Genomic DNA, 26,077 nt, shown 5'->3' with positions numbered 1-26,077 from the left:
ATGCTTTGGACATTTGGACTCTGGTACCTCGCAAAAGGCCGTTGATCTCAACAGCATATAACGCTGCTCACCTTCAGTGGGGCAAACAATACTGAAACTGGACAGAAGCTGATTTGAGGTGTGTAGTGTGGTCCGACGAGTCGTGATTTTTCCCTCTTTTCAAAAGTACGATGCGCCGAGTTCACTACCGGCCAATGAGACGTTTAACCCGCCATGTGCGGTGGGTATAGATCAGGCCGGAGGTGGTTCGGTGATGTTTTGGGGATGATTTTCGTACCATGACCTGAGCTCAATAATTCATATTAACATGAACATGTGTCAGGTTATTTGTGTCAACAATCACGATTACGAAATGTAGCCATTTGTTTACATCCTCTTATGAGTATTCTATGAACGTCCCGTCTTCCAAGATGACAAGATGTTCGGTGAGCAATCAGTCATCCTATCGCATTTCTGCTGGCCCGATGTATCAACCGTTATAATCCCCTAGAAGTGTCATGGACTACTTGGAGCTGTGATTGAAACATAGCAACCAACATCTAATCATCAGCTCTAAATGGCAGACTTGAAGAAACTTCTAGGCGCTTTGCCTCACCAAATTGAGGCCATTATCAAGGGTGGAGGTGGTGTTACATAATCTTAGCTTGATGGCTCTTACGGGTGACTAAATTTTTGTCTCGTATTCTTACAAACGGTCTGACGTGAAATTAGAGCTCTAGATACGTGACGTGCTCATTTCCCAGATACCTGAGTGGCAGGACATTATCATCCATCATGTGGATCCCATGTACATCTGCACCATGAATATATATTGTGGCGTGATATTCCTACAGACTGCAGTCGTAGCCAACCTCCTACTAAAGACATTCATATAAGTACACACTCCTAACGGAATACCGGCTCACACAAGAAAATGGCGTCGCCATATGAGTCCCTTCTCAAAATGATGTTGGGGTTTTAACGTATCCCAGTGACGCGCCAGATGAACGTAGGTGAGACATACCCTCAAGAGTAAACAGTGACTCATCAGTGAAGAGGACAATACCCACAGTTCTTGCATCCGCTCAAGGAGAGATACACAATATATTCGGCCAACCGTGCTGCACTTTCATGAGAAGGTTAGCGTGTCGTCGAGAATAAAGGACAGTCAGAACCACTGCACCCGAACACAACTGCAACGATTTTTAGGGCTGGATTGACGTTAACAAATGATTACAGGGATAGTGAAGCAGATACTGAACAGGAACATCCACTGTGCGAAATTCAGTTCTACATTTGATCATTTCGTGCCGTGACGCCATTACTTGTGATTTCCAATAATGTTTGCTTGCTTCAAGCGTGTGTCCAAGGAAATTCGGAAATCAACGTTACATAAAAATCTCTATTCACGCATTACTGTTCCCATCTAACAACAAAATCGAACATAATGCGTTTCTACACACTACACACACGGCATACTTTTGCCAGGAATATGACCACACTTGGAATCTAGTGGTGCAGTATCCCACACCAATGTATCAGAAATCTTTGATGCAACGATCACAGTGCTCTTAATTAGGACGTAACTCGTTATCTCCCTTGCGGCCGTGATGACGAACTAAATACTGCCAGCTAATTTCTCAAGTCAGCTGCATTTTCACGAAAGTAAATTAGCTTTTCTAATTTTCGGTGTCAATTTCCGCTAGTTTGTATGTATGTGTCACATTTGCTTTATGGTTGCAAAAACGACGTTATCACTCGTGCAGATATCACATATAAACTGAATTTTTGGCGTCTAAATGCAATCCTGAAATTCTTACATTAACAGTTCCAATTTTGGGAGGCAGAAAAGAAGTTCCTTAAGAAAATGATTTTTTAAAGTGATCGATCTCTCGACAAGTATTTTTAAAGGTAACTCATAATGCAGTTTCGAAGCAGCTAGTTGAGAACTACAGCACAGTTGTTCAAAATACGTGTTTATGTTTTTAAAATGTTGATTGGTTATAGAAACGTATTACTTCTTTGTATGGTAAAATATGCTATAGAGTTTGCGCTTATTACATCACGTTTTCCAATCTTTTCAAACCAGAAAAAAAGTTATACTGACTGTTTTTTTTAATTTGTGTAGAAAATAAGTTCATATTCATTACATTTGCTTTACCATACAGTTTACACATTTTATAACTCTTTTTTTACAATGTTTACCAACAATTTAATCGGAGTACTGGCGTGTATTCGTAGCGGGCATATGAAATTATTTTCATTGAGGACTAAGAATATCAGGATTTGTATTTAGACACCTCATATTTAACGTGATAATTAATGGAAAATCTTTTTGAAGATCTTATATTGCTGCTGTCATAATTACTTCATCAGTAATTATATTTACGTTTCTACTTTATGTTTCTTTCACTATACTTCAGAATATTCGCTCCTGGACCGTAGAACTGTTTGGTATTTTTGCAGAGGACCGCGCTGGCACGCATGACACCTGGCAAGCATCATTCTCAGTTGTGCCTGAAATGCCGAAAACAGTGCCACCGTCAGTTTCTAGAAACGGGCATCAGATTACATCCACCGATGTGATGAATCCCTTCATACCCCTGGCTTCGAGACAGACAGTACTGAAGGCAATGCATAATCATACATGTATTTCAAAACCATCACTGAATCAAATGATAGCCCCGGACATAGATCACATGCCGAATCTGATGCCACCACCGAACTCTACATACGTGCCAAAGTCGTTGGCGAACAAGATACCGTTTTGGCACGAGTCAGACGTTGCAGATGTGATGCCGCAGCTTGTCTCTACATGTGTACCAAAGAGGGGACGACAAAAAATACGTAATCTTACTTCAGAAACGGAGCCGTCACTGCAGGGAACCTCTGCGGGAACGCCGTCGGAGCGACGTCCACGGCGGCCCCGAGGTCGACCTTGCAGGAGAGGGTCTGCAAGATACCCTGCCCAATATTCAGTCGTGTCCACGGCACAATGTTCTCCACAGCCTACAGCTCAGTGCTGCGCTCAGCCTGCACCTACAACTCCTGCTCAGTCTGCAGAACAGGTGACACGTCTTTCATCCATTCGACATGCAGCGCAGCGGCCAAAGACGCCTCTGGAAAAAAACCGGGAACAATTTCCACAGCAAGCTCCGCCACAGCCCAAGATGCAACAACAGAGGCGACGTATGGGCAAAAATTTAGGACGAGGTCGAGGCCAACGTTCTGCAAAATATGTGGCAGGTACTACGGTGCAACCATTGGAGAAGCTTCCAGTGGCAGTGAAGCCAGTTCCAGCAGAGCACCGCGTAAAGATGCTCGCCCCACTGTTGTTTAACCCTCCAGCTATTCATTTTGTTGTTCAAAAGCTACATTGGACCTATCTCCCACGAATAGGTATGTTAATGACGCACCTCTGTAGCTGCTTTCAGTTCTGCTCTGATATTACTTATCTATGTTAAGCAAAGAAGACGATATACACCGATGAGCCAAAACATTACTACCACTTGCTTAATAGCATGTTGCTTCACATTTGGAATTTGCCACTACAGCTATTCTGTGTGACCTGGATTCGAAAAGTTCTTGGTTGCTTTTCGGAGGTATGTGGCACCAGATATCTACTACGAAACTTACGGGCCGATCGTTTGTGGGCGCAGAGCAGGTGCCCTATAGCACCCCAGATAAGCTCCATCGGGTTCATATCGGCAAATCTAGCGGCCCAGATAGCAAACGTGAGTTCATTATCATGCTTCTCAATCCATGTTAACACGATCCTGATCTTGCGACAAGGACTGCAATCCCACTGGGAGATAGCATCAACTTCGGAGGAGACATGAAGCATGAAGGAATGAAGGTGGTCCGAAATATGCTCATGTAGTCAACAGCAGGCATGGTGCCTTTCGATTACTACCGCAGATCCCATGGAAGCCCCTGTGAATGTCCCACATAGCACAATACTGCCCCCATCGGCCAGCGTACGTGGCGCGATGCCCGTTTCGAGCAGCCATGCGCATGTACGACGGATACGACAATCGACCTTTTGCAACAAGAAACGTGATTCATGCGACGAGGTAACACGTGCCATCGGTCTACGGTCCAATCTCTATGACCCTGTGTCCACTTCATTGTAATCAACGATGTCGTCAGGTCGACATGGGTCGTCTGCTGCGGAGCCCCGTTTTCAACGGGTGATGAACGGTATGCTCTGAAACAGTTGTGCGAGCAACAGCATTGTCTGTCGTCAGGTCTACCACAGACCGCTGCCTATCCTGCTTTACAGAGGGACAAGGTTCCTATTCTACGTTCTGTGATGAGGTGTGGATGTCCAGCACCTGGTCGCCAACTCGTGGTTTCACTGTCCTTCAACCACTTTCTATTGACAGCTTCGCCGATTTTGAGATACTTGTTCCTAGACTCTCGACTATTACAATCTGCCCTTTGTCAAAATTGCATATGTCTGTACATTTCCCCACTTGCAGCCTGTATCGTCGCAAGAATGATTCCCCATCCGTCTCTGCTCCGGTTGTACACGGTGTCCCAGGAGGAATGATCAGTATTCATGGATATGACAGGAACGGTCATTTAAAGCAAAAAAAAAAAAAAAAAAAAAAAAAAAAACCTCCATACGGATTTATGCCCTATCCCGAATGGTTTCCGAGATAGAAAACATTCAATGTATGTTGTTTTTATGCTCTGTATTATTCATTAACTTGTCGTGTTTACATACGTATATGTGTACAACAGTTAAAAATATTATAACATGCTATTAATTTGTTGGGATTTTTCCTGAAGACATATCAGTCTCAACACTACCTTCGCTAAGGATTGAATCTGAAGCAATAAATTGAAATTTGTGCCACAGCCAAGACTTGAACCCAGGTCTCCTACGCCTGAAGTACCGGCAGAATCTCCCCATTACATACAAAGCTGAGATGCTATTCCAATATCGCATAGCTCCGCAATAGCGACGGTTTGAGAAAGGGAAAATGGCCTGAAAGTGTGAATTGCAGTGTGTTTTAGGCAGTGCATTGGAGTACGGTAGTATGTGCAGCTGTAGTGGGCACAGTGCTACGGTGGTGTAGTGATTAGCATATCTGTCTAGTAAGCAGAAGACCTGGGTTCAAGTCCTGGTAGCTCAGCGTGTTCGGTCAGAGGGCTGGTTGCCAGGATACCCTCTATACGTTCCTTATCGTGTCACGTGACAGCCACGCCACCAGGCGGCATTCAGTCACGCGGTAGGTAGTCGCCATAATGTTTTGGCTCATTTGTGTTTATCTCAAACGAAACATCTGATATCGTACTTAGTAGTCCCAATAGTTATGCAGAGAGCAGTGCTCTGATCGATGCCTCGTACTCATTGTCTGCAGCCCGTGGAGACGGTTACTATCACGCAAGATGCCATAGCTTCCAAACTCTGTTGTTTGCTAAGAGTATATCCAGGATCTAACCTAGGTGGGGAAGGAGGTAGGCGGAAACTCATATTATGTATTAGTTTCACGGTGTGATAATTTTGGCTTTTCACAGCAAATGTTTCTGGGTCAACTTACTACTCAGTATCCATTAAATATTTCCGCTTTTCTTAAAACTGATACGTCTGTCCTGTGACAGGGCAGGATAAAAGTGCGCGTTCTGAAGATCTTTTTTTTCCCTAAGGGGGGGGGGGGGGGGCAGCTGGTGATAGGTAATGTCGAGTAGCAAGATTCTGCCGTTCTCCTCTAATGTCCATGTCAACTCGCTGCTGTCCAAGACAAGTGTGCAGTCTTACTGTTAATACTTTTAATCTTTGCCTGCTTTTTTAACTTAAGAAAAATTAATCAATGCTTGTGAAAGAAGAAATGTTTCCATTGCACATAAATTTATGATCAGTGCGGGTGTGGTGGAGCAAAATTTGCTGACGTTGATCCTGAAAACCTGTGAACAGCACTCGAGCGTTCTAATGGAACACGAACGTGTGCAACTAGAGCCTTGAACTCTGTTTAACGGCGCAGCGTAGTCATAACCTGGTTTTGTTTGTTGTTCCTGTTTTACTCATTTGGTAATGTCACCATAGTTTACGTTTTCTCATTTACTGCGAGCACGTTGGTAAGGCACGAATGTCACTCTGATCCCTTGCATATATGTCGGTGCTTATATACCCGCATCGGAGTTACAGTACGTTGCATATACGTTGCAGCAACGCCCTAAGACGGAAACTTCTCGGTCACTAATTATATTTTATGTTCGTGTTTATGTTTCCTTTCCTAAGCGTTAAAGAAAACTGACGAGTTCTTAATGCCTATATTTTTAGTATGGATCTTGCCAATGTTGCAATATCAGGTGGAGAACACGACACGAAGTGTTGATCGATTGGCCTATAGGTTGCCACTGTCCCCAAGTTTTCGATGCTTCGCAACTTTGTTGGATGGGGTGTAGGGACATAAATTCACATACTCTACTTATTCCTTGTTGACAACATTCCATTATAACTACTGACAGCCTTGGGAGAGCCAGTCCTGACAAAACTCTACCATCTGCTGAGCAAAATGTATGAGACAGGCGAAATTCCCTCAGACTTCAAGAAGAATATAATAATTCCAATCCCAAAGAAAGCAGGTGTTGACAGATCAGTTTAATAAGTCACAGCTGCAAAATGGTTCAAATGGCTCTGAGCACTATGGGACTTAACAGCTGTGGTCATCAGTCCCCTAGAACTTAGAACTACTTAAACCTAACTAACCTAAGGACATCACACACGTCCACGCCCGAGGCAGGATTCGAACCTGCGACCGTAGCAGTCGCGCGGTTCCGGACTGCGCGCCTAGAACCGCGAGACCACCGCGGCCGGCTCACAGCTGCAAAATACTAACACGAATTCTTTACAGACGAATGGAAAAACTGGTAGAAGCCGACCTCGGGGAAGATCAGTTTAGATTCCGTAGAAATGTTGGAACACGTGAGGCAATACTGACCCTACGACTTATCTTAGAAAAAAGATTAAGGAAAGGCAAACCTACGATTCTAGCATTTGTAGACTTAGAGAAAGCTTTTGACAATGTTGACTGGAATACTCTCTTTCAAATTCTAAAGGCGGCAGGGGTAAAATACAGGGAGCGAAAGGCTATTTACAATTTGTACAGAAACCAGATGGCAGTTATAAGAGTCGAGGGACATGAAAGGGAAGCAGTGATTGGGAAGGGAGTGAGACAGGGTTGTAGCCTCTCCCCGATGCTATTCAATCTGTATATTGAGCAAGCAGTAAAGGAAACAAAAGAAAAGTTCGGAGTAGGTATTAAAATCCACTGAGAAGAAATAAAAACTTTGAGATTCGCCGATGACATTGTAATTCTGTCAGAGATAGCAAAGGACTTGGAAGAGCAGCTGAACGGAATGGACAGTGTCTTGAAAGGAGGGTATAAGATGAACATCAACAAAAGCAAAACGAGGATAATGGAATGTAGTCGAATTAAAACGGGTGATGCCTAGGGAATTTGATTAGGAAATGAGACACTTAAAGTAGTAAAGGAGTTTTGCTATTTGTGGAGCAAAATAACTGATGATGGTCGAAGTAGAGAGGATATAAAATGTAGACTGGCAATGACAAGGAAAGCGTTTCTGAAGAAGAGGAATTTGTTAACATCGAGTATTGATTTAAGTGTCAGGAAGTCGTTTCTGGAAGTATTTGTATTAGGCGTAGCCATGAATGGAAGTGAAACATGGACGATAAATAGTTTAGACAAGAAGGGAATAGAAGCTTTCGAAATGTGGTGCTACAGAATAATGCTGAAGATTAGATAGGTAGATCACATAACTAATGAGGAGGTAGTGAATACAACTGGGGAGAAGAGGAGTTTGTGGCACAACTTGACTAGAAGAAGGGATCGGTTGGTAGGACATGTTCTGAGGCATCAAGGGATCACCAACTTGGTACTGGAGGGCAGCGTGGAGGGTAAAAATCTTAGAGGGATACCAAGAGATGAATACACTACGCAGATTCACAAGGATGTAGGCTGCAGTAGGTACTGGGAGATGAAGAGGCTTGCACAGGATAGAGTAGCATGGAGAGCTGCATCAAACCAGTCTCAGGACTGAAGACCACAACAACAACAACACAACAACAACTTGTTCCTTCAAGTACCTTCCACAGTACGTCCAAGTTTTTCGGTATCATTTTGGAATACTCTTTATATTGGCATTATGGTCGCTACCCGATTACATTAGGTTTATGTCTGAACTACGTATGTAAGTAATGCGCTTATTGTAAGGTGATTTTACGATGCAGATGCTATCTCTTGCCGGTCGTTGTGATCGAACGGTTCTAGGCGCTTCAGTCTGGAACCGCGCGACCGCTACGGTCGCAGGTTCAAATCCTGCCTCGGGCATGGATGTGTGTGATGTCTTTAGGTTAGTTAGGTTTAAGCAGTTCTAAGTTCTAGGGGACTGATGACCTCAGATGTTAATTCCGATAGTGCTCAGAAACATTTGAATCATTTTTTGTTGTGTCTCAGTTCTTTTGCACAAGCTGGAAAAGTGGGCAATAATAACTTTCAAGTACTCTACATGAGAGAACCCTAGGCAAATTTGAAGTGAACAGACGAGAAATACACTATGTGATCAAAAGTATACGAACACCTGGCTGAAAATGTCTTCCAAGTTCGTGGCGCCCTCCATCGGTAAAGCTGGAACTCAGTATGGTATCGGACCACCTTTAGCCTTGATGACAGCTTCCACTCTCACAGGGAAACGTGCTGGAAGGTTTCTTGGGGAATAGTATCCCATTCTTCTATGAGTGCTGCTCTGACGAGAGGTATCGATGTCGGTCGGTGAGTCCTGGCACGAAGTCGGCTAAAACATCCATAAGGTGTGCTATAGGATTCAGGTCAGGACTCTGTACAGGCCAGTCCGTTACAGGGATGTTATTGTAGTGTAACCACTCCGCCACAGGCCGTGCATTATGAACAGGTGCTCGATCGTGTTGAAAGCTGCAATAGCCACCCCCGAATTGCTCTTCAACTGTTGGAAGCAGGAAGGTGCTTAAAACATCATTGTAGGCCTGTGCTGTGATACTGCCACTCAAAACAACAAGGGGTCCAAGCCCCGTCCATAAAAAACACGACCACACCATAACACTACCGCCTCCGAATTTTATTGTTGGCACTACACACGCTGGCAGATGACGTTCACCGGGCATTCGCCATACCCACTCTCCGCCATCGGATCGCCACATTGTCTACCGTGATTCGTCCCTCCACACAACGTTTTTCCACTGTTCAATCGTCCAATAATGGTTACGCTCCTTACACCAAGCATTTACCTATGTGATGTGTGGCTTATGAGTAGCCGCTCGACCATGAAATCAAAGTTTTCTAACCTCCCGCCTAACTATTATAGTACTTGCAATGGATCATGATGCAGTTTGGAATTCCTGTGTGATTTTCCGGATAGATGTCTGCCTATCACACATTACGTCTCTCTTCAACTGTCGGCGGTTTCTGTCAGTCAACAGACGAGGGCGGCCTGTACGCTTTTGTGCTGTACGTGTCCCTTCACGTTTCCACTTCACTGCCACATCGGAAACAGTGGTCCTAGGGATGTTTCGGAATGTGGAAATTTCGCGTACAGATGTATGACACAAGTGGCACCCAATCACTTGACCACGTCGAAGTCCGTGAGTTCCACGGAGCGCCTCATCCTGCTCTCTCCCGATGTCTAACGACTACTGACGTCGCTGATATGGAGTTCCTGGTATTTGGTGGCAGCACACTGCACCTGATACGAAAAACGTATTTTTTGGGGGGTGTCTGGATATTTTTAATCACATAGGGTAAAACGCGACAAGTCACCGACTCTCTGTGTAAATGTCAGTGCAGTATACTGTATATGACACCGATAATCTCACATCGGCTACCTCGAACCTAAACCGAAACATTAATGCAATAATGCACACTCTAAGGCAAAAAAAAGACACGCCACAAAGCAATTATCCGAACAGGACAAAAATTGGACTTTTATGAGAGGTCAGAACTATTTTCCTGAGTGGAATAAATCCACTTAGGGCTCCCAGAGTGAGTTGTCACTTTTCAGGGAAATGTGCGCTTATTTGAAACTTCCTGGCAGATTACAAGTGTGTACCCGACCGAGACTCGAGACTGGGATCTTTATCTTCGCAGGCAAGTGCTCTGCCGACCGAGTTTTCGATGCACAATTCACAACAAGCACTCACAGCTTTACTACGACCAGCCTCTCTCCTACTTGCCAAATTTCACTGAAGTTCTCGTAATACCTTGCGGGAGTAAAACTTCCGGAGGAAAGGTCCCAATCTCGAGTGCCGGTACGGCTCACAGTTTCAATCCTCCAGGAAGTTTCATATGTTTGCTTTTTGTGTGCAGCATTCCATCATTTAAACCACCTCATACAGTTACTGAATTTCTGTTTCCTTCTTTCTGCCTTCTATGACTCGCCCCAAGCTGTTCTCCTCCACTGAACTTTATCACATCTTTACTGCGGAGGCGGCAGAACAAACTGATCAGTGGGAATGGCTCTACGGAGGTTACGAAAAAGTTGGGAATTGCTAATGGATCGAAGTTTGAGCTCCGGTCCCTCAAGCATGTTTACATATCCCTCATGGATAAGATACATCATCATAAAGCAAACAACTAAACTGGGATACTCCTCCTGAAGGAAGTTTTGGTCTTTCATGAAAGTCCTCATCAGTGTTAACTGCGTTGTAACAAGAGCTTACTCCTTTAGGAAAGAAGCTATACGGGCGCTAAGCGAGTCAGATCTATACACTTCCTCACAGGTGTGTTACCTGCTTATACTGTTACACTTTGTTCCGATAATTCAACACGTGTCGCGCTAGCTTCCAGTATGAGGAAATGAGCCAGATCTATCTCAAATCCGCGCTGTGAATTAACGACACTTGGTCCAGTACGCCGACGTAGCTAAATGTATCTTTTAGGAAGTTTTTCACCTTTCAGCTCAGAAAATACCATTCACAAACAGTTAAAATATGATAACACACAGAAAAAGAATCTAAACGAGTCACTTACAGGTGGCACACATGGTTTCCCTACCTGATTTTTTTTAGTGGATCAGCATCGAAGTGTCACTCTGTACTAAATGTTTGGTTCAAATGGCTCTAAGCACTATGGGACTTAACATCTGAGGTCATCAGTCCCCTAGACTTAAACCTACCTAACCTAAGGACATCGCACTCATCCATGCTCGAGGCAGGATTCGAACCTGTGACCGTAGCAGCAGCGCGGTTCCGAACTGAAGCGCCTAGAACCGCTAGGCCACAGCGGCCGGCACTCTGTATTAACTGCTCCCGATGACTCAGCTGTTATACTGCCACTAGCTGTTTCCTGGTAATCACTTCTCCTAATCCATAGTAATGACTGGATTGGTCCCCTGTACTGGCGGTTTCTAAACTTTTTTTTAAAAAAAAAGGGACTTATATGCGAGTTTCTCCTCTAGAGACGTTTTCCCTGACTCTTCCGAAGATCTTACTAACGATTCTTCCAGAACCTACCGGAACGTTCTCGAACATTCTGGCAGTATTCCATCGTCTGCTAGTCAGCTTGGTCGCTCGCCTAGCCATTACGTCACACTGTTTCCTCTGCATGCTGACAAAAAATCTCACTTCATACAGATTGCTGACCCGCTTTCTGATGTCCACTCGACACCAGGCCTGATGCATTGGTCTTAATAAAGTTTCTCTCCTTTCCCTGCAGCCATTCAACTTCTTACATTAATAAAATTTTATATACATGATATATAAACCTAATGGTAATGGCATTGTATGGAGAATGTCTCAGTTCAGGTGATGAATGAGCTGAGAAGTAGCTAAATAATAAATGTTTCCACACAACTATATTTTATTTATGTTTACAGTCCTCGTGAACCTTACTTTCTTGACAACCCTACTAATTCCAGTTGTCCAGCCGGGTGTGTGGTTCAAGTTTTCTGCATGATATTTCAACGAGTAACTGATTGCTCTTTGTCAACTGCAGTGACAGTGTTGGATGCGCTCACTGTTTGTATTAACGATAAAGAGCCGCTATGTACCCACAAGTTCGCTTTATGAGATGGCCACCCCTTTTACCACGTGTTTCTTCTCTAACTGTTGCCGAACTAAGCTCTATCATCAAAGCTGAGAACTCTGAGGACACATAAGCCGACTCGGGTGTCGGAAAACATATGTGCCATGATATGGTTGGCACTGGAAGTCAATTTCGTGTATGTATGGTGTACTTAACAATACGGTGCTGAATTTCGTTTCGTCAGCACCTTTTCCTTCTGAAACTATTTGAATTATCATTCTGGATTAAATATGTAATATACCTATCACAATGGAATTTATGACAAGAATTTGCGGGACATGCTCTAGATGGAGAACGTCTATTAGTTAGAAAACATCTTTACCGGAACCATTTGTGAGCTACGGAAATTGAAGGAAAAAAATTTTCTTCCTACCGTTGCTATCCTTAAAACTAGCTTTATGAAAAGTACACTAAATCATAGCCAGAATTTTCCGCGACTTAATAACAGAATTTGGGAAATAGGCATTTTTGCAACAATTTGATCGTTTGGAGAGTTTAGTAAGACCCTAAATCAGAGTAATCCTCACCTGCATGATGAGGAGTCCTTCCACATGTCACAAAGCGTTTACTGTAACGCAAACGGACAAACATTCTTGCAATAACCAGAAAATAGGCGTCCTTGGCGTTTTAGGATGCAGCTTTCTAGGCTTTCGTTAACGGAATGTCGCATGTAAGCTAACAGCAGACCCTTTGAAAGAAATGAGAGATAATTTTGTTTATTTAAAACATCCAGTAAAAATAGCATTTCAATTACAGAAAATTTACCTGTACATATTTTAATTGTTGACAGAGAACCGTAATATTTACTGTAACAACCATCAGGACTTTCTTGGATTTCTGTTTGAAACAACAGTATAGTATGTTTTTGTAAGCAAAAAAAATAGAAATGTCATTAAAAATCTAGAGACACTCTTGTAAGTTTCCTGGGATTGATATAACACTAGATATGTAACTGAAATGTATAGGATAGCTTCCATGGCTGCCCAGCTGGCGTTCTTTATCTCGAGCTACACTGTAGTACGGGACACGAGTACTGTGACGTCTCGATCGGTAGTGTATATCAGAACTGTGATGGAAGCATTTTAAAAAATGCGCCACAGTTTGCATAAAACACATTTTGCTGTAAAATAACCACAGAAAACTGATAAAACCTTTTGTTTTATTATTCTGCAACTAGTTTCGCACTAACGTTCATAATGTGACTCTTTTTCGCCCCCTAATGAAGGGGTGCCTTGAGTCATGCTTGGCTGGCTCAGTCGGTAGAGAATTTGACGCGAAAGGTAAAGGTCCTGAGTTTGGGTCTCGGTCCGGCACACAGTTTCAATCTGCCAGGAAGTTTCATATCAGCGCACACTCTGCTACAGAGCGAAAATTTCATTCTGGCACCCCAGATATGCTCAATAATATTCATGTCTGGGGAATTTGGTGGCCAGCGGAAGTGTTAAACTCAGAAGAGTGTTCCTGGAGCCACTCTGTAGCAATTCTGGACATCTGGGATGTCGCATTGTCCTGCTGGAACTGCCCAAGTCCATCGGAATGCACAATGGACATGAATGGATGAAGGTGATCAGACAGGATGCTTACGTACGTGTCACTTGTCAGAATCGTATCTAGACTTATCAGGGGTCCCATATCACTCCAACCGCTTACGTCCCACACCATTACAGAGCCTCCACCAGCTTGAACAGTCCCCTCCTGACATGCACGGTCCATGGATTCATGAGGTTGTCTCCATATCCGAACACGTCCATCCGCTGGATACAATTTGAAACGATACTCGTCCGACCAGGCAACATGTTTCCAGTCATCAACAGTCCAATTTCGGTGTTGACAGGTCCAGGCGAGGCGTAAAGCTTTGTGTCGTGCAGTCATGAAGGGTACACGAGTGGACCTTCGACTCCGAAAACCCATATCGACGATGTTTCGTTGAATGGTTCGCACGCTGACACTTGTTGATGGCCCAGCATTGAAATCTGCAGCAATTTGCGGAAGGGTTGCACTTCTGTCACGTTGATCGATTCTCTTAAGTCGTCGTTGGTCCCGTTCTTGCAGTATCTCTTTCCGGCCTCATCGATGTCGGAGGTTTGATGTTTTACCGGTACACTCGTGAAACGATCGTACAGGAAATCCTCCACTTCATCGCTACCTCGGAGACGCTGTGTTCCATCGCCCACTAAAGCACCACTTCAAACTCACTTAAATCTTGATAACCTGCCATTGTAGCGGCAGTAACCGATCTAACAACTGCGCCAGACACTTTTTGTCTTATATAGGTGTATTCTACCTGTATATCTCTGTATTTGAAAACGCGTTCCTATACCAGTTTCTTTGGCGTTTCAGTGTAAAATGATGGGTACTGTGAACGAAATAACTGTATGTGAAGTGAAGGAAAGAGAAAGTCTTCAGTGGACCATCAAGATGGGGAGGGGGGAGGGGGAATTGCTACAACCACGCCCGCTTTTAGTGGTAAAGACTCTCATACGCAATAGAGTATTTGACTGTTTCCTGGAAATCGTCTTAAATAGTTAATTAATTCGTTTTATGCTCGTAGCATGCTTGTTTCCTTCTTGTACTTCAGTATTCTTTTATAAAAACGGAAATTAAATTCAAATAATTTTAAAGCCCGCTAAAACTCTCCCTTCTAATCATGTGATGCCTGTGACATCATTGGCTGGCTCACTGCCCCTACTGTCAAAAGCTAACTCACAGTTATACGTCGATTTGGAATGCACGTTTCGGAAAATGGTTTACAAACGGTGTGTGGTACCACACTGTACAAATACATCCATAAAAACTCTTGAAAAATTGGTTTTGAGTGTTTCAGAGGATGAGAAGGTCTGTAAAAGTTGATTGCTCCGTACCGGCAAAACGCTGCCACATCGATGCCCAATTTCTCTCACTTAGTTAAAACTGCCTTGCACTCTGAAGTTAACATTCATGTACACGAGAGATACGCTATCCCACTGTTACAAAAGACAGCGCAGTCGTCGAAATTAAACTTATAGTAAGAATTATCGTTATTCCGCTTACGGGTGCACCGCTGGTAGCTCGGTTGATAGGGCGGTGGAACGTTGAATATTGAAAGATGATATCCGCAAGGCGCTGGTTCGAATGTTGCGTGTAATAATATTTTAACTTATTTATGACACAAATCGACAGTCCTTTCATATGAAAACGAAACCACCATCACAAAACTTCACCTCACCGATTAGAAACAGAGTACTACCGTATCTTCCATGGCATTTACATCCTCTTACATTTGCAATAGCTGTTCTCACATGTGACGTTCAAAAACATATTTTCTAATTAATGTGAGCACACACTTTTTACTTTATTAGAAACAGTGCTTTTTTTTTCAAATCACCGTACTCTCAAGCTAGGATCCCTATTGTTTTAATTTTGTTTCGCACACTGACGCTAGTTTACACACAGAATCAGCACAGCCCTTACGTTTGTGTTACCTGCATGTTGTACATCCATTGTATCTCTCCGCATACAAAACCTCATAGTCCTACACCTATTTGTACTGTAGGACTATGGTGATATCTTTACTACTAGTAGTGCTTTCCAAAAATAGTAATTGCTTGTAAGCAAAGTAAATGCGTTTATCCCCTGTTGTCCATTTTTCAGACTAAGATTAATGTGAAGCTGTATACAATACATCCCACCATCGAAACAATTGCTACGATTAGTTCTTGCTAACGCTATTTTCATATTTCGTGTGAAAATTTTAAAATGTATAACCTTAGCACGATCGAGCCTGTGCTCTTTATCCACAGCTACATACGCTATCCGATGTGCCACAGACAGCGTGCTGCTGCAGATTTTTCAGCTGAGTTTATTGTACACCGCAAATCAGCACTACAGCTTGCCAAGAACAATTTTATTGTGCTTTGGGTCGTATTTCATGACTGATAGTCGACAATCTAGATATAAGTTATGGACCCATTAGCAAAAGTTCCCCAGTTCCTTAGTTTTGAGCGGGTTTAATGATGTTGCAGGCAGCAAGAAAAATAATGTCCGTCCTTGCACAACATATCGCCGCTGTAAATAAGTGAAGCATAAACACATCAATTTTCGCAAGGTGTCCACTATTAGTGTTAACAAAATTCCTTTCTATTATCACTCAAAAGTTGTAAATGCGTTTTCCATCACTAAATAGCTAAACTATTTGCTGGAAAAGTACATAAAAACATAGAAACTTTGGCTAACACTCCTGTAACACACGTATAGCTTCTACTCCCAGTCTGTGACGTCAACAGCGCTTCAGCCAATAACAGTGCGTTTTCGATCGCGTGACCAAATCCTGATGTTTAATGATTTTTAAGCTTTAATTACATGAAAATAACAGATATTTTGTGAGAATACTGACCATAAATTTGATCTGAATGTTGTAATCAATCCGAATAACAACCATACGAACCATATTTTTGACATAGGAAAACAGCCAATTGTTGGCAGGCCATAAAGTATTCGCAAGTTCTACTCCAGGATTAAGAAGGTTTCTTTACTCATTAGGGAGTTTTGTAACCGTTCTAGGTCTCAACACGTTTCGCACTTTTTCCGCGACGCGCATGATCGATTTGTTTGTGGTAAAATAGTTTCGCGCTCATTAATTGCAGTTGATACAATTTTTCAAAATGTTTTCTTCAACAATCTCACCCTTCTCCTCCTCCTCCTCTTTCTTCTTCTCCTCCTCCTCCTCCTCCTCCTCCTTACGAGTTCACTTACATTCGTACTAAAACCGTATTCTTTGCTTATTAGAAATACTAGCTGAGAAACCCAGCATCGCCCGGGCATTTATTTATTCCAATCTTCTATTAGTCCACCTCTTCCTCCCTCTTCCCTCGGTCCATCTCCTCCTTTCCCCTCTCTCTGTACATCTCCTATACTTCCCTCTCTCTGTCCATCTCCCCCTGCCCCTCTCTCTGTGATCCCATTCCTCCTCCTCCATCCATCAGCTCCTTCCCTCTCTGTCCATCTCCTTCGCCTCCCACTCTCTGTCCATCTCCTCCTTCCCCCTCTTTCTATCCATCTCCTATTGTCCTCTCTCTTTGTTAATCTCCTCCCATTTCCTTTCTCTCTCCGACTCTTCCTCTCCCCTCTCCCTGTCCATTTCCCCTTCACCCATCTCTCTCCGTCTTCCCCTCCTCTATCTGGGCCGATCTCCTTCTCCCGTCTCGCTGCCTGCCAGTCTCCTCGTCTTGCCTTCTCTCTCTACATTATCACATCTCAATACGAGGCTGGTGGTTCTTACACCTACAGTACTTCTTTCCAGACTCTAACTAATACTTTCCAGATTGTAACTAACATATGTACCAAATTGATTGAAATCGTTTCATGGCTTTAGAATGAGCTTTTTACCTGTGGCTTTGCTCGTACACGACATCAAGTAAATTTGACAAATATTTAACAAATTTCACTCGTATTTGTACACATATTTCACCTGCATGTCTAGCGAATATCGCCCTACAGTTTCGTTTTCACGCAGCTGAATGTTTATAACATCGTATCTCCTGAACTATGTGCTGTAGAGCGATATAATTTTGCAAGTACGTCCTGTGGTATATGTAGCCACAGTCTCGGAAATGTTAGTAGTAAGGTAGTAATAAATTAAAACGCAGTAAAGAAGTAATAAATTAAAACGTAGTGAAGAAGTAATAAATTAAAATGTAGTAAAGAATTAATAAACTAAAACGTCATGCATGGTGAGGCAGTTTCTCACGCATCACAGTGTATATGACGCCGCATCTACTGATCTATGTGTCGTACAATATATATTTTTCTGTTTTCGCATTCAGCGTTTATGTCGTGTCTCCTGAATTAAGTGTCGTACAATGATTTAATTTTTCGGGTATATTCAGTGGTATACGTGAATACTGTCTGCCAAAACCTTTCACAAATACATTCAGTAGTAAAGAAGTAATAAATTAAAATGTCATACTTCATGTGGCAGTTTTACTGCATGAACAACGAAAATATATTAAGTGACAAACTTTTCTCCTTTCATCATTTTCTTTTTCTTCCCTACCCCTACCAGTTTGTTAGGTAAGCAGTCCTTACCCCCACAGCGATACTTTCGGTAGTAAGAGAGACGTTTACCAAATTTGGTTGTATTTTGTCCAGTGGTTTATGAGGAGATGTGGAACATACATGCGTGCGTATATACGTACGTATGTACATCAATTTTTATCATTTGTATGGATATGAATCACGAAGTTGCTGCCAGTTGACACCAATCGCGTAAAACAAATGACGCGCGGAAAACCGATGTTTCAGCAAAGTCGATTCAGGGCTAACATGTAAACACGACAGCGGAAATCGGTTCCCGAAATCCGTTTTCCATCGTCTGAAAGTTGTGTCGTACTTGAACTTTGTGTGAGACGATACTGTCACCCAAGGCCAGAGTAGATTCGCAGAATGACAATGGCACTAAACAACGAGTGGGTTGTCATCGACTAATGAGTCACTGAAAGTATATTTATTATATCGCGGTTACCAACAATAATATTTACTCTCTGGATTACAGCCACGCCCTGTGTGTAAAGCTACAGTAATAATAATAATGTTGTTGAAAGTTAACACTTTCGAAACGGAGCCCGAGTCTCAAGGCATGTTGTTTTAATTTATTACGTCTTACTACATGCATTCACGCCACATTTTGCAGACAGTATCCACATATACTTAAGTCACTCGGGATGGAATTCCACTATTTCGGATGGAAGCAGTCTGGAGTGGGTAGATGAATTGCCGATACCTGCGAGTGTCAACATGGTGACATTTCCATATTTCTGCTTTTTCAAATTACTTCACGTACATTCTTGAGTTTCAGTCATTTCTGTTTCGTTTGTGTTAACAGCTGTCGTTAATAAAATTACGGGAAACTGCCACAAAGAGAAGTGACTGCTGTTCCTTTGGAATTTCGTTCCATATTTCGACTTCTCTCTGTGGTTCGCATACTACATAAATAACTACTGCATAACATCAGAAATTCTCTCAACATGTCTCTTAAACATATATTTAAAAGTGCACAAAGAAACGCTTATTACATTAAGAAGTGTAACACGTTAACACGAATTAATTTTGTGCTGAATTAACGTACATTTAATAAATGAGCTAATTTACAAACGTTTGACACTATACAATAAATGACAACCAGTAATGTCTTCATTTTACTTCCTGTTGTTGCGGAAATGTCCCGTTTCGGTAACTGTGACAGGGAGCTGTAACTCAAGGAACGTATCAAGAAAATGCTAGCCTATTTTGTATTAAAATGTGTTGTCCAGATCGTCTTCTACATTATTAGTCAATAGAACGTAAATTACAAGGTTAGTTTCCAGCAGACAAAAGTTCGGGACTACCGTCGGAGCACCGGCAAAAAAATTTTGCAAATCGCCTTAAAGCGTTCGATACGAACGGTTTAAGGAGATCTGCAAAATTTTAACATCCATCGATACTGATAAAGACTTGTGGATGCGACAGCATTTATTTTAGCCGCGCAGAGCTCTGTTTATAGTAAATAAGCGCTGTGTTCCGGGCTGTCCATCCAACTACCGGACTGGGAAGAAGATATCCACGTTCAAAGTTCCAAAGGTTTAAGAAGTGTGCAAGAAGTGGACTCGTGGTAATAGATGTGATACCTTCAGTCTATCAGGACACCAGAACGCTCTGTGGTAAGTGGAATTAAGTTAAATTAATGATAAATTGCTCAAAAAAGTTTTACACAGCCCTCGTGAATTGCATAGTATGTGTTTTTTTTAATCATAAACCTCTTTCTCAATACTCTTTTGACAGCAGGGAAAAGTTGTGTGTCAGAAATAAGAATGAGCTTAAATTCTTAGTGCAATTCGGTAGAACGCGCTGTACATTCAGTCGTGAACGGCACAATGTGGATTCGTATACAATGTAGAATTTGTCAACCTCCCTCTAAAGGTAAATTAAACCTAAAGCGTGCGCTCGTTGCCGTTTTGCAACAGAAAGGGTTGTCATATGCGACGTTACCCACCGACTTGACGTACACAACAGCGACGTCATTCGAACACTCAGCCGCTATAGCGGGACACAAAATATTGAAAAATTGCCTCTCCGTGGTCGTCCGTGGCCAACAACATGCAACATAATTCTCTCCCAACGATCAATTTGGTCTGTAGGTTTCATTAGGAGCAATAGTATGAACTACTTAGCACAGTGGTGCGCATAGTAGGTGATCAAGGGATGACCTGGACGACTTGGAATAGAGTGTGAATCAATGGCGTCATGTTCTCTTTACCGAAAAGTGCATGACTTGTCTGGGGCGTGATTATCGCCGTAGGAGAGTTGGAGGTGATAAGAGACCACGACGCGTCTCAGACACGCAGTCTCACAGGTCAGCAGGGTGTGTCAATCACGTTTTGGGTCGGTGTCATATCCAACACGTTTCATCGCTTTAAAGGGTATTTCGGCTAAAGGTTTTCAAGACGATAATGCAATTACGTGTTCCCCAGGGGGCGAGAACTAACCGAACTGAATGCTCTACTGTATCTTCTGAATTTAGCCTTATTAAGCATGCCTCGGACCACTTGAAACGGGAAGTATGCCACATCAACCACATAATATTCCCCGTCCCTATCAAGACTACTTCCAGCCCCACCCACAACACTACCTGATCCTCTTTGATGAAATTCCTACATAACTCCCCTAATTTAATAGTCACCTGAGCCAACACTGCCCTAGGCAGGTCTTGGATTCACTGTCATCAATCATCCTCTATACAGTCCTGACTTGGCTCCGTCCCATTTTCATCTGTTTCCAGAACTTTAAAAACACTTCCGAGGACTTCACTTTGATAGTGATGAAGCGGTGCAAGTAGAGGTGAGGTTGTGGCTCCGTCAACAAAGTGATTCTACGGTGACGATATCAAGAAACTAGTCTTTCGTTGGGAGAAATGTGTTCATTGCCAGGATAACTATACTGAGAAATAGAGATGTAGACATGAAGAATAAAGATGTAGAATGTTAATAACGTTTGTTTTATTTAAAAAGCTTTGAGAGTTTTCACAAAAAATTCGGAGGTGTTACTTTTCAACACGCCCTCTTAGGCAACCTTGTAACCTCGTAAGAAGTGTAGGTAATATGCTCCTCTGATGGTTTGCTCTCAAGAGGGTTGTCTGTTAGCAAAACACCCTGGCAGTTAAAAAAAAAAAAAAAAAAAAAAAAAGTCGGTATAGCTTTGCCCTATGAAGTCTGGGTATTCACCTTTGTCATCGGTATTGGATCCTCATGTTTCCATTACTTATTCTGATTCTTTGAGTCGGAGTCATACTTGTACACAGAGCACTCGTCCATGGCAATTAGGCGGCTGAGGAAGTCGTATGTATTGATCAGAGACAAATATCACATTTCCGCCCATTTTTACATTTTCCACTACCGCTCCGACGGTGATACGCCGGACTTAGATCTCCAGGGCCACCACCTTTTGCGATTCGCAGTTCTTCACTGAGTGATGGTTTGTTAATTTCATCTTCGTCATTCTGACTCGTGTGACCACGTTAAAAACGTCTCTGCCACTTGACTACAGTGTCGTACGCTGGTGTATTGTTGCATACACTTCCACCAACTCACCATGGATTATTACAGCATTGTCCCTCTTCAAATGCAGAGAAATGAATGAACGCACAATACTTCACTTTATCAAAGGGCTGCGCCATTTTGTTGTTGATTCTTCTATCGACATGTTATAGTACTTTGACACGACGATTTCAGTGTGTATCAGGACTGAAGGCATGTACTTGCAGACAGAAAAAACATTATTTACAGAACTTCATTTATTACAGGTCATAATTAACTCTTTGTCTGTCCCTGGTAGTCTGTTATGACGAACCCAATCAACGTGGTAACCAATTTGGATGTCATCAACCGAGAAACCCTCTGTAACATAATTTTCTTGCTACCTGGGAAACTGCATAGAGGATACTGAGGTAGGATTTGTGGTGGGGATAATCAACTCTCCCATCCTCCTCATCAGCTGCCGATTATGAAGATGCTTTTCACACCCGTGATTAAAACCAGTTAACTGAGTTCGCGATTGAACAGTCGCATCATAAGTGGTAGCTAGTGTGGTTGAGAACAAGTCATCTATAATTCCTACATCTGCATCTACAGGGTGTCCCAGAAGTGTTGGAACAAACTTTGAGGGGTTGTAGAGGGTGTCTTGAGGAACAAATCGAGGCTGTGAACCGGCGTCTGAAAACGTCATCCAACGATGCTGCAGAGCATTGAAGTTATAGGTCCCAGCGCCTACCACTAGGCTAGCTCTTTGGCAGCAGGCATGACTTTGTATGCTGACGGACAATAGGTGGAACGTCTCGGAATGTTGTTTGTTAAACAGTTCGTATTGACTATCACAATCGCCATTGGAGAAGATGAAGCTAGCTGCTGCGTGGAAAGGCCTTGTCTGCTATGAATGCGATGCCCTGTTACCCTTGTGGATGATAGTTTCGGACAAGAGTTTCCATCTGTAGTTTATTTATCTCCTGTATACCGAAAAACAGTGGAGATTCTAAAGGGCTCCAGGAGAAAAATAAACTATGTATGGAAACCCGACGCTCTGCAGCGTAGTTGGATGACGTTTCCAGACACGGGTTAACTCTTCGATTTGCTACTCAAGACACACTCTACAAGCACTCGAAGTCTGTCGCAACACCTCTAGGACATTCTGTATGCTCTGAAAACCACTGTGAAGTGCATGTAAGAGGATGCTTCATTGTACCAGTTATTAAGGCTTCTTCCGTGGAGCACGAGGGGAATGAGTGCCGTAGCTAGTCTTCTGTGCTTCTACATCTATACTCAGCGACCCACCCTAGACACCCAAGGCACTAGGGACTTCTGGCACTTCTATCTTTTCCACCCTTTGCTGTTCCATTCAGGAATGCCGCACGCGAAGAATGGTTGCCGGTAAAGCTCCGTATGAACTCTAATTTCTCCGATTTTCTCGTCGTAATCAGTTCGCGAAATCGTATGTGGGGAAGTGATATGTTGTCTGGCTCTTCCCGGAACATACTCTCGCGGAATTTCTATAGTAAACCTGTCCATGATGCATACCGCCTCTTTCGTAACGTCTGCTACTGGAGTTTTTTGAGCATCTGCGTAACGCTCTCGTGCCGACTAAACAAACCCACGAAGAAAAGCGCCGCTTTTCGTTGGATCTTCTCCACCTCCTGTATTAGTCCAATTTCGTAAGGGTCTCACACTGACGAATAATACTTATGAATCGGTCTATCAAGTGTTTTGTGTTCCACTTCTTTCGTGGCTGAATTACATTTCGTTAAGATTCTCCCACTGAATTTCAGCCTGCCATTTGCTATTCCTACAATTAGTTGTATGAGATAATTACACTTTAGGTCGCACTGAATCGTTTCTTCTATATAATTTACTGTTATTTTTCTTTCCAAGTATTTATCGCCAATCGTTTGATCGAACAGTAATGCATCTGTTTATCCAGTTATGCACAACGAGTTACATTTATTTACATTCAGGATCATTGACATGTGACCGATAACCCTTCCTGAAAAAGGGAATGACCTGTGATCTTTTCCAATATCTTGGTACCCTTTGCTACTCCATCAGCCAGTGATACGCTGTTGCTAGAGGGGAGCAAATTCTCACAGGTATCTCATCCGGTCCAGCTGCCTTACCACCATTGAGCAGTTTTGGTTGATTTCCTATTCCGCGATAGCTTATCTCAATTCCTGTCGTTTTGGCGTTCTTGCGATGATTGAAAGGAGAAACCGTATTACGGTCGTATACGATGAAACAATTTCAGAAGAGCAATTTCAATATTTCTGCCTTCTCTCTGTCACCTTCTGTTTCAGCGCCAGTATAATGTCAGAAGGACTGAAAAGGTGATTTCGATCCGCATAAGACTTTAAATAAGACCAAATTTGTTTGCCATTTTTGGTCACATCGTTGGGAAGATTTTACTTTCAAATTAATTGAATGCTTCTCCTACTACTCTCCTCACGCTCATTTTGACATCATTCAGGCCTGCCCACTGGGCTTCGACTTCAGTTAAATCAGAGATGCAGCTATCTTTGCTCGTGCAGCAATTTTCTATTACGGCTACTGAACCACAGTGGTTCTTTTCTAACTTTCAGTACTTTTCTCGGTACATACTTGTTCAAATCTTTTGAGTTTAACTATTTATGCTCCATATCTTCGTCCTCAGAGCTGAATATTTGACGTAGAGTCCTTAGATATTTCCTATTTTTTTAAATTCTCCTGGTTCATTGATGCTATCACTGGTTCCCTGCTTAACGTTTACTGGTACGAAAAGTTCGGGCTAGTTCGGTACTAGGACGCCTAAGACATTGACTTCATGTAACTGTCTGCGCGAATTAATTTTCAGCGAAGACATTCAGAAAAATCTCACATGAATCCCTTTCTCTGTCATCAGCAGTAATTGCTTAAGTCTCACATTCTATAGCTGTCTTTGAGATCCCTACTGGAGCGATATGTAAGGGGTTGGAATATATTGTTCTTGAAACTTTGTAAGTAGGCTATCACGGGATAATTTGCGCCTATTTACAAGAATCTGACAGTTCAGTTTTTTCAGCATGTACGTGATGCTCTCCCACAGGCAAAATAAACCTGTGACCATTTGTGCTGTTCTTATAGAGTTAGGAGAAATTTAGTGGTAAACTACCTCCAACCAAAGTGGAGCGTTCAAAAATTTCTGTGACTCATTAAAGAAGAATGATAGTTTGATTTCAGTAACATGATTGTACTGGTTGTTGCAGCGACTGTGTACGGCGACCCACGCCGGGCGCCACAGGCAATTGAGACATTGGTAGATGGCCCACAGGAAGTGCCAATGCCACGACCGGCACATCTGCTGCAGCTGACACACCTCTTCATGAAGTACAGTGCTCCACAATGCCCACCTGCCCCTTATGCCATCCCGCTCCGACCGCCGCTGGACCGTGGCGGCCATCAGCGGAAGACCAGTGACGTCATCCAAATGGCCGACCGTGCAACAGCTGATCTTGCTGTTAGTGTTGCCATCTCCTTATCCGTGCGCGAAGATCCAATGTCGGAGTAAGTTTCGTTTAAATGAAACCCAACAGAGCTGTGCACATCCACACATTCTGAAGCTCTTTATTTTTCCTCGAGCGCTATTAGCAGAGCGAGGTTTGTGGCGATAAAGATAAATAACGATTACATTGTTCGTAATACTTGTATTCACAGAATATGTGTCACATGGTACACACAGAGAAAGAACTACTACTCAGAGATAGCCCATACCTTGTAAATGGCAATGATCAAGATGAACCAAGGAGCCAGATTACCAACCTAACCTCACTACAACTTAATCTGGCGACAGTTTCAGCTTATGAAAAAGATACATGTGTTGCTCTCTAGTAAGTGGTTTAGTTAATACATAAGCAGGCATTACCTTTGACTGCCAGTACTTATGAACAATCTCACTTCCTCTTACACGTTGTCTAATAAAATGTCCTTTAGGCCTAGTACAAACATTTTTTAAGTCTGGAGTGCAATACAGGATTCTGGGGTAGTCTAGCAGAATTCTTCTTGGTATGGAAAATGGTTACAGTATTTTGATGCTTATTATTTAACAATTCTCCTATCAGCTGTTGCAAATAGAATGCCTCTTTAGCCACAGAATTTAAAGCTGCCTATGCAATGTCCCTCAGTTGCCGGCCAAAGTGGCCGAGCGGTTCTAGGCGCTACAGTCTGGAACAGCGTGACCGCTATGGTTGCAGGTTCGAATCCTGCCTCGGGCATGGATTTGTGTGATGTCCTTAGGTTAGTTAGATTTAAGTAGTTCTAAGTTCTAGGGGACTGATGACCTCAGAAGTTAAGTCCCATAGTGCTCAGAACCATTTTTTTGTCCAGCAGTTTCTAGCTTTCCCAGGAAATGGTATTTTTCCCCAACAGAAAAACACTTCCATATTGTGAATTGTGATAACCCTGTAATTAAATTATCTACAAAATTTGAGCCAACAAACCCAGTTACTTACA

The 26,077-nt window shown here is 42.7% G+C and overlaps 1 protein-coding gene across 1 annotated transcript in view; it reads left to right on the top strand.

The window, feature by feature from the left end:
- The window catches only part of LOC124722410, a 98,930-nt gene extending 73,794 nt beyond the window's left edge, over nucleotides 1-25,136 (top strand). Inside the window, exon 5 of the mRNA XM_047247578.1 lies at nucleotides 24,835-25,136. Coding sequence (XP_047103534.1) covers nucleotides 24,835-25,136 — 302 coding nt within the window. The remainder of the gene's footprint in view (nucleotides 1-24,834) is intronic.
- Nucleotides 25,137-26,077: the final 941 nt, after the last annotated feature.

The sequence above is a fragment of the Schistocerca piceifrons genome, chromosome X, assembly GCF_021461385.2.
Source record: "Schistocerca piceifrons isolate TAMUIC-IGC-003096 chromosome X, iqSchPice1.1, whole genome shotgun sequence".
NCBI classification, from domain to species: Eukaryota; Metazoa; Arthropoda; class Insecta; order Orthoptera; family Acrididae; genus Schistocerca; species Schistocerca piceifrons.
The sequence above is the reverse complement of the archived record's forward strand: the minus strand, read 5'-3'. Positions and strand labels throughout refer to the sequence as shown.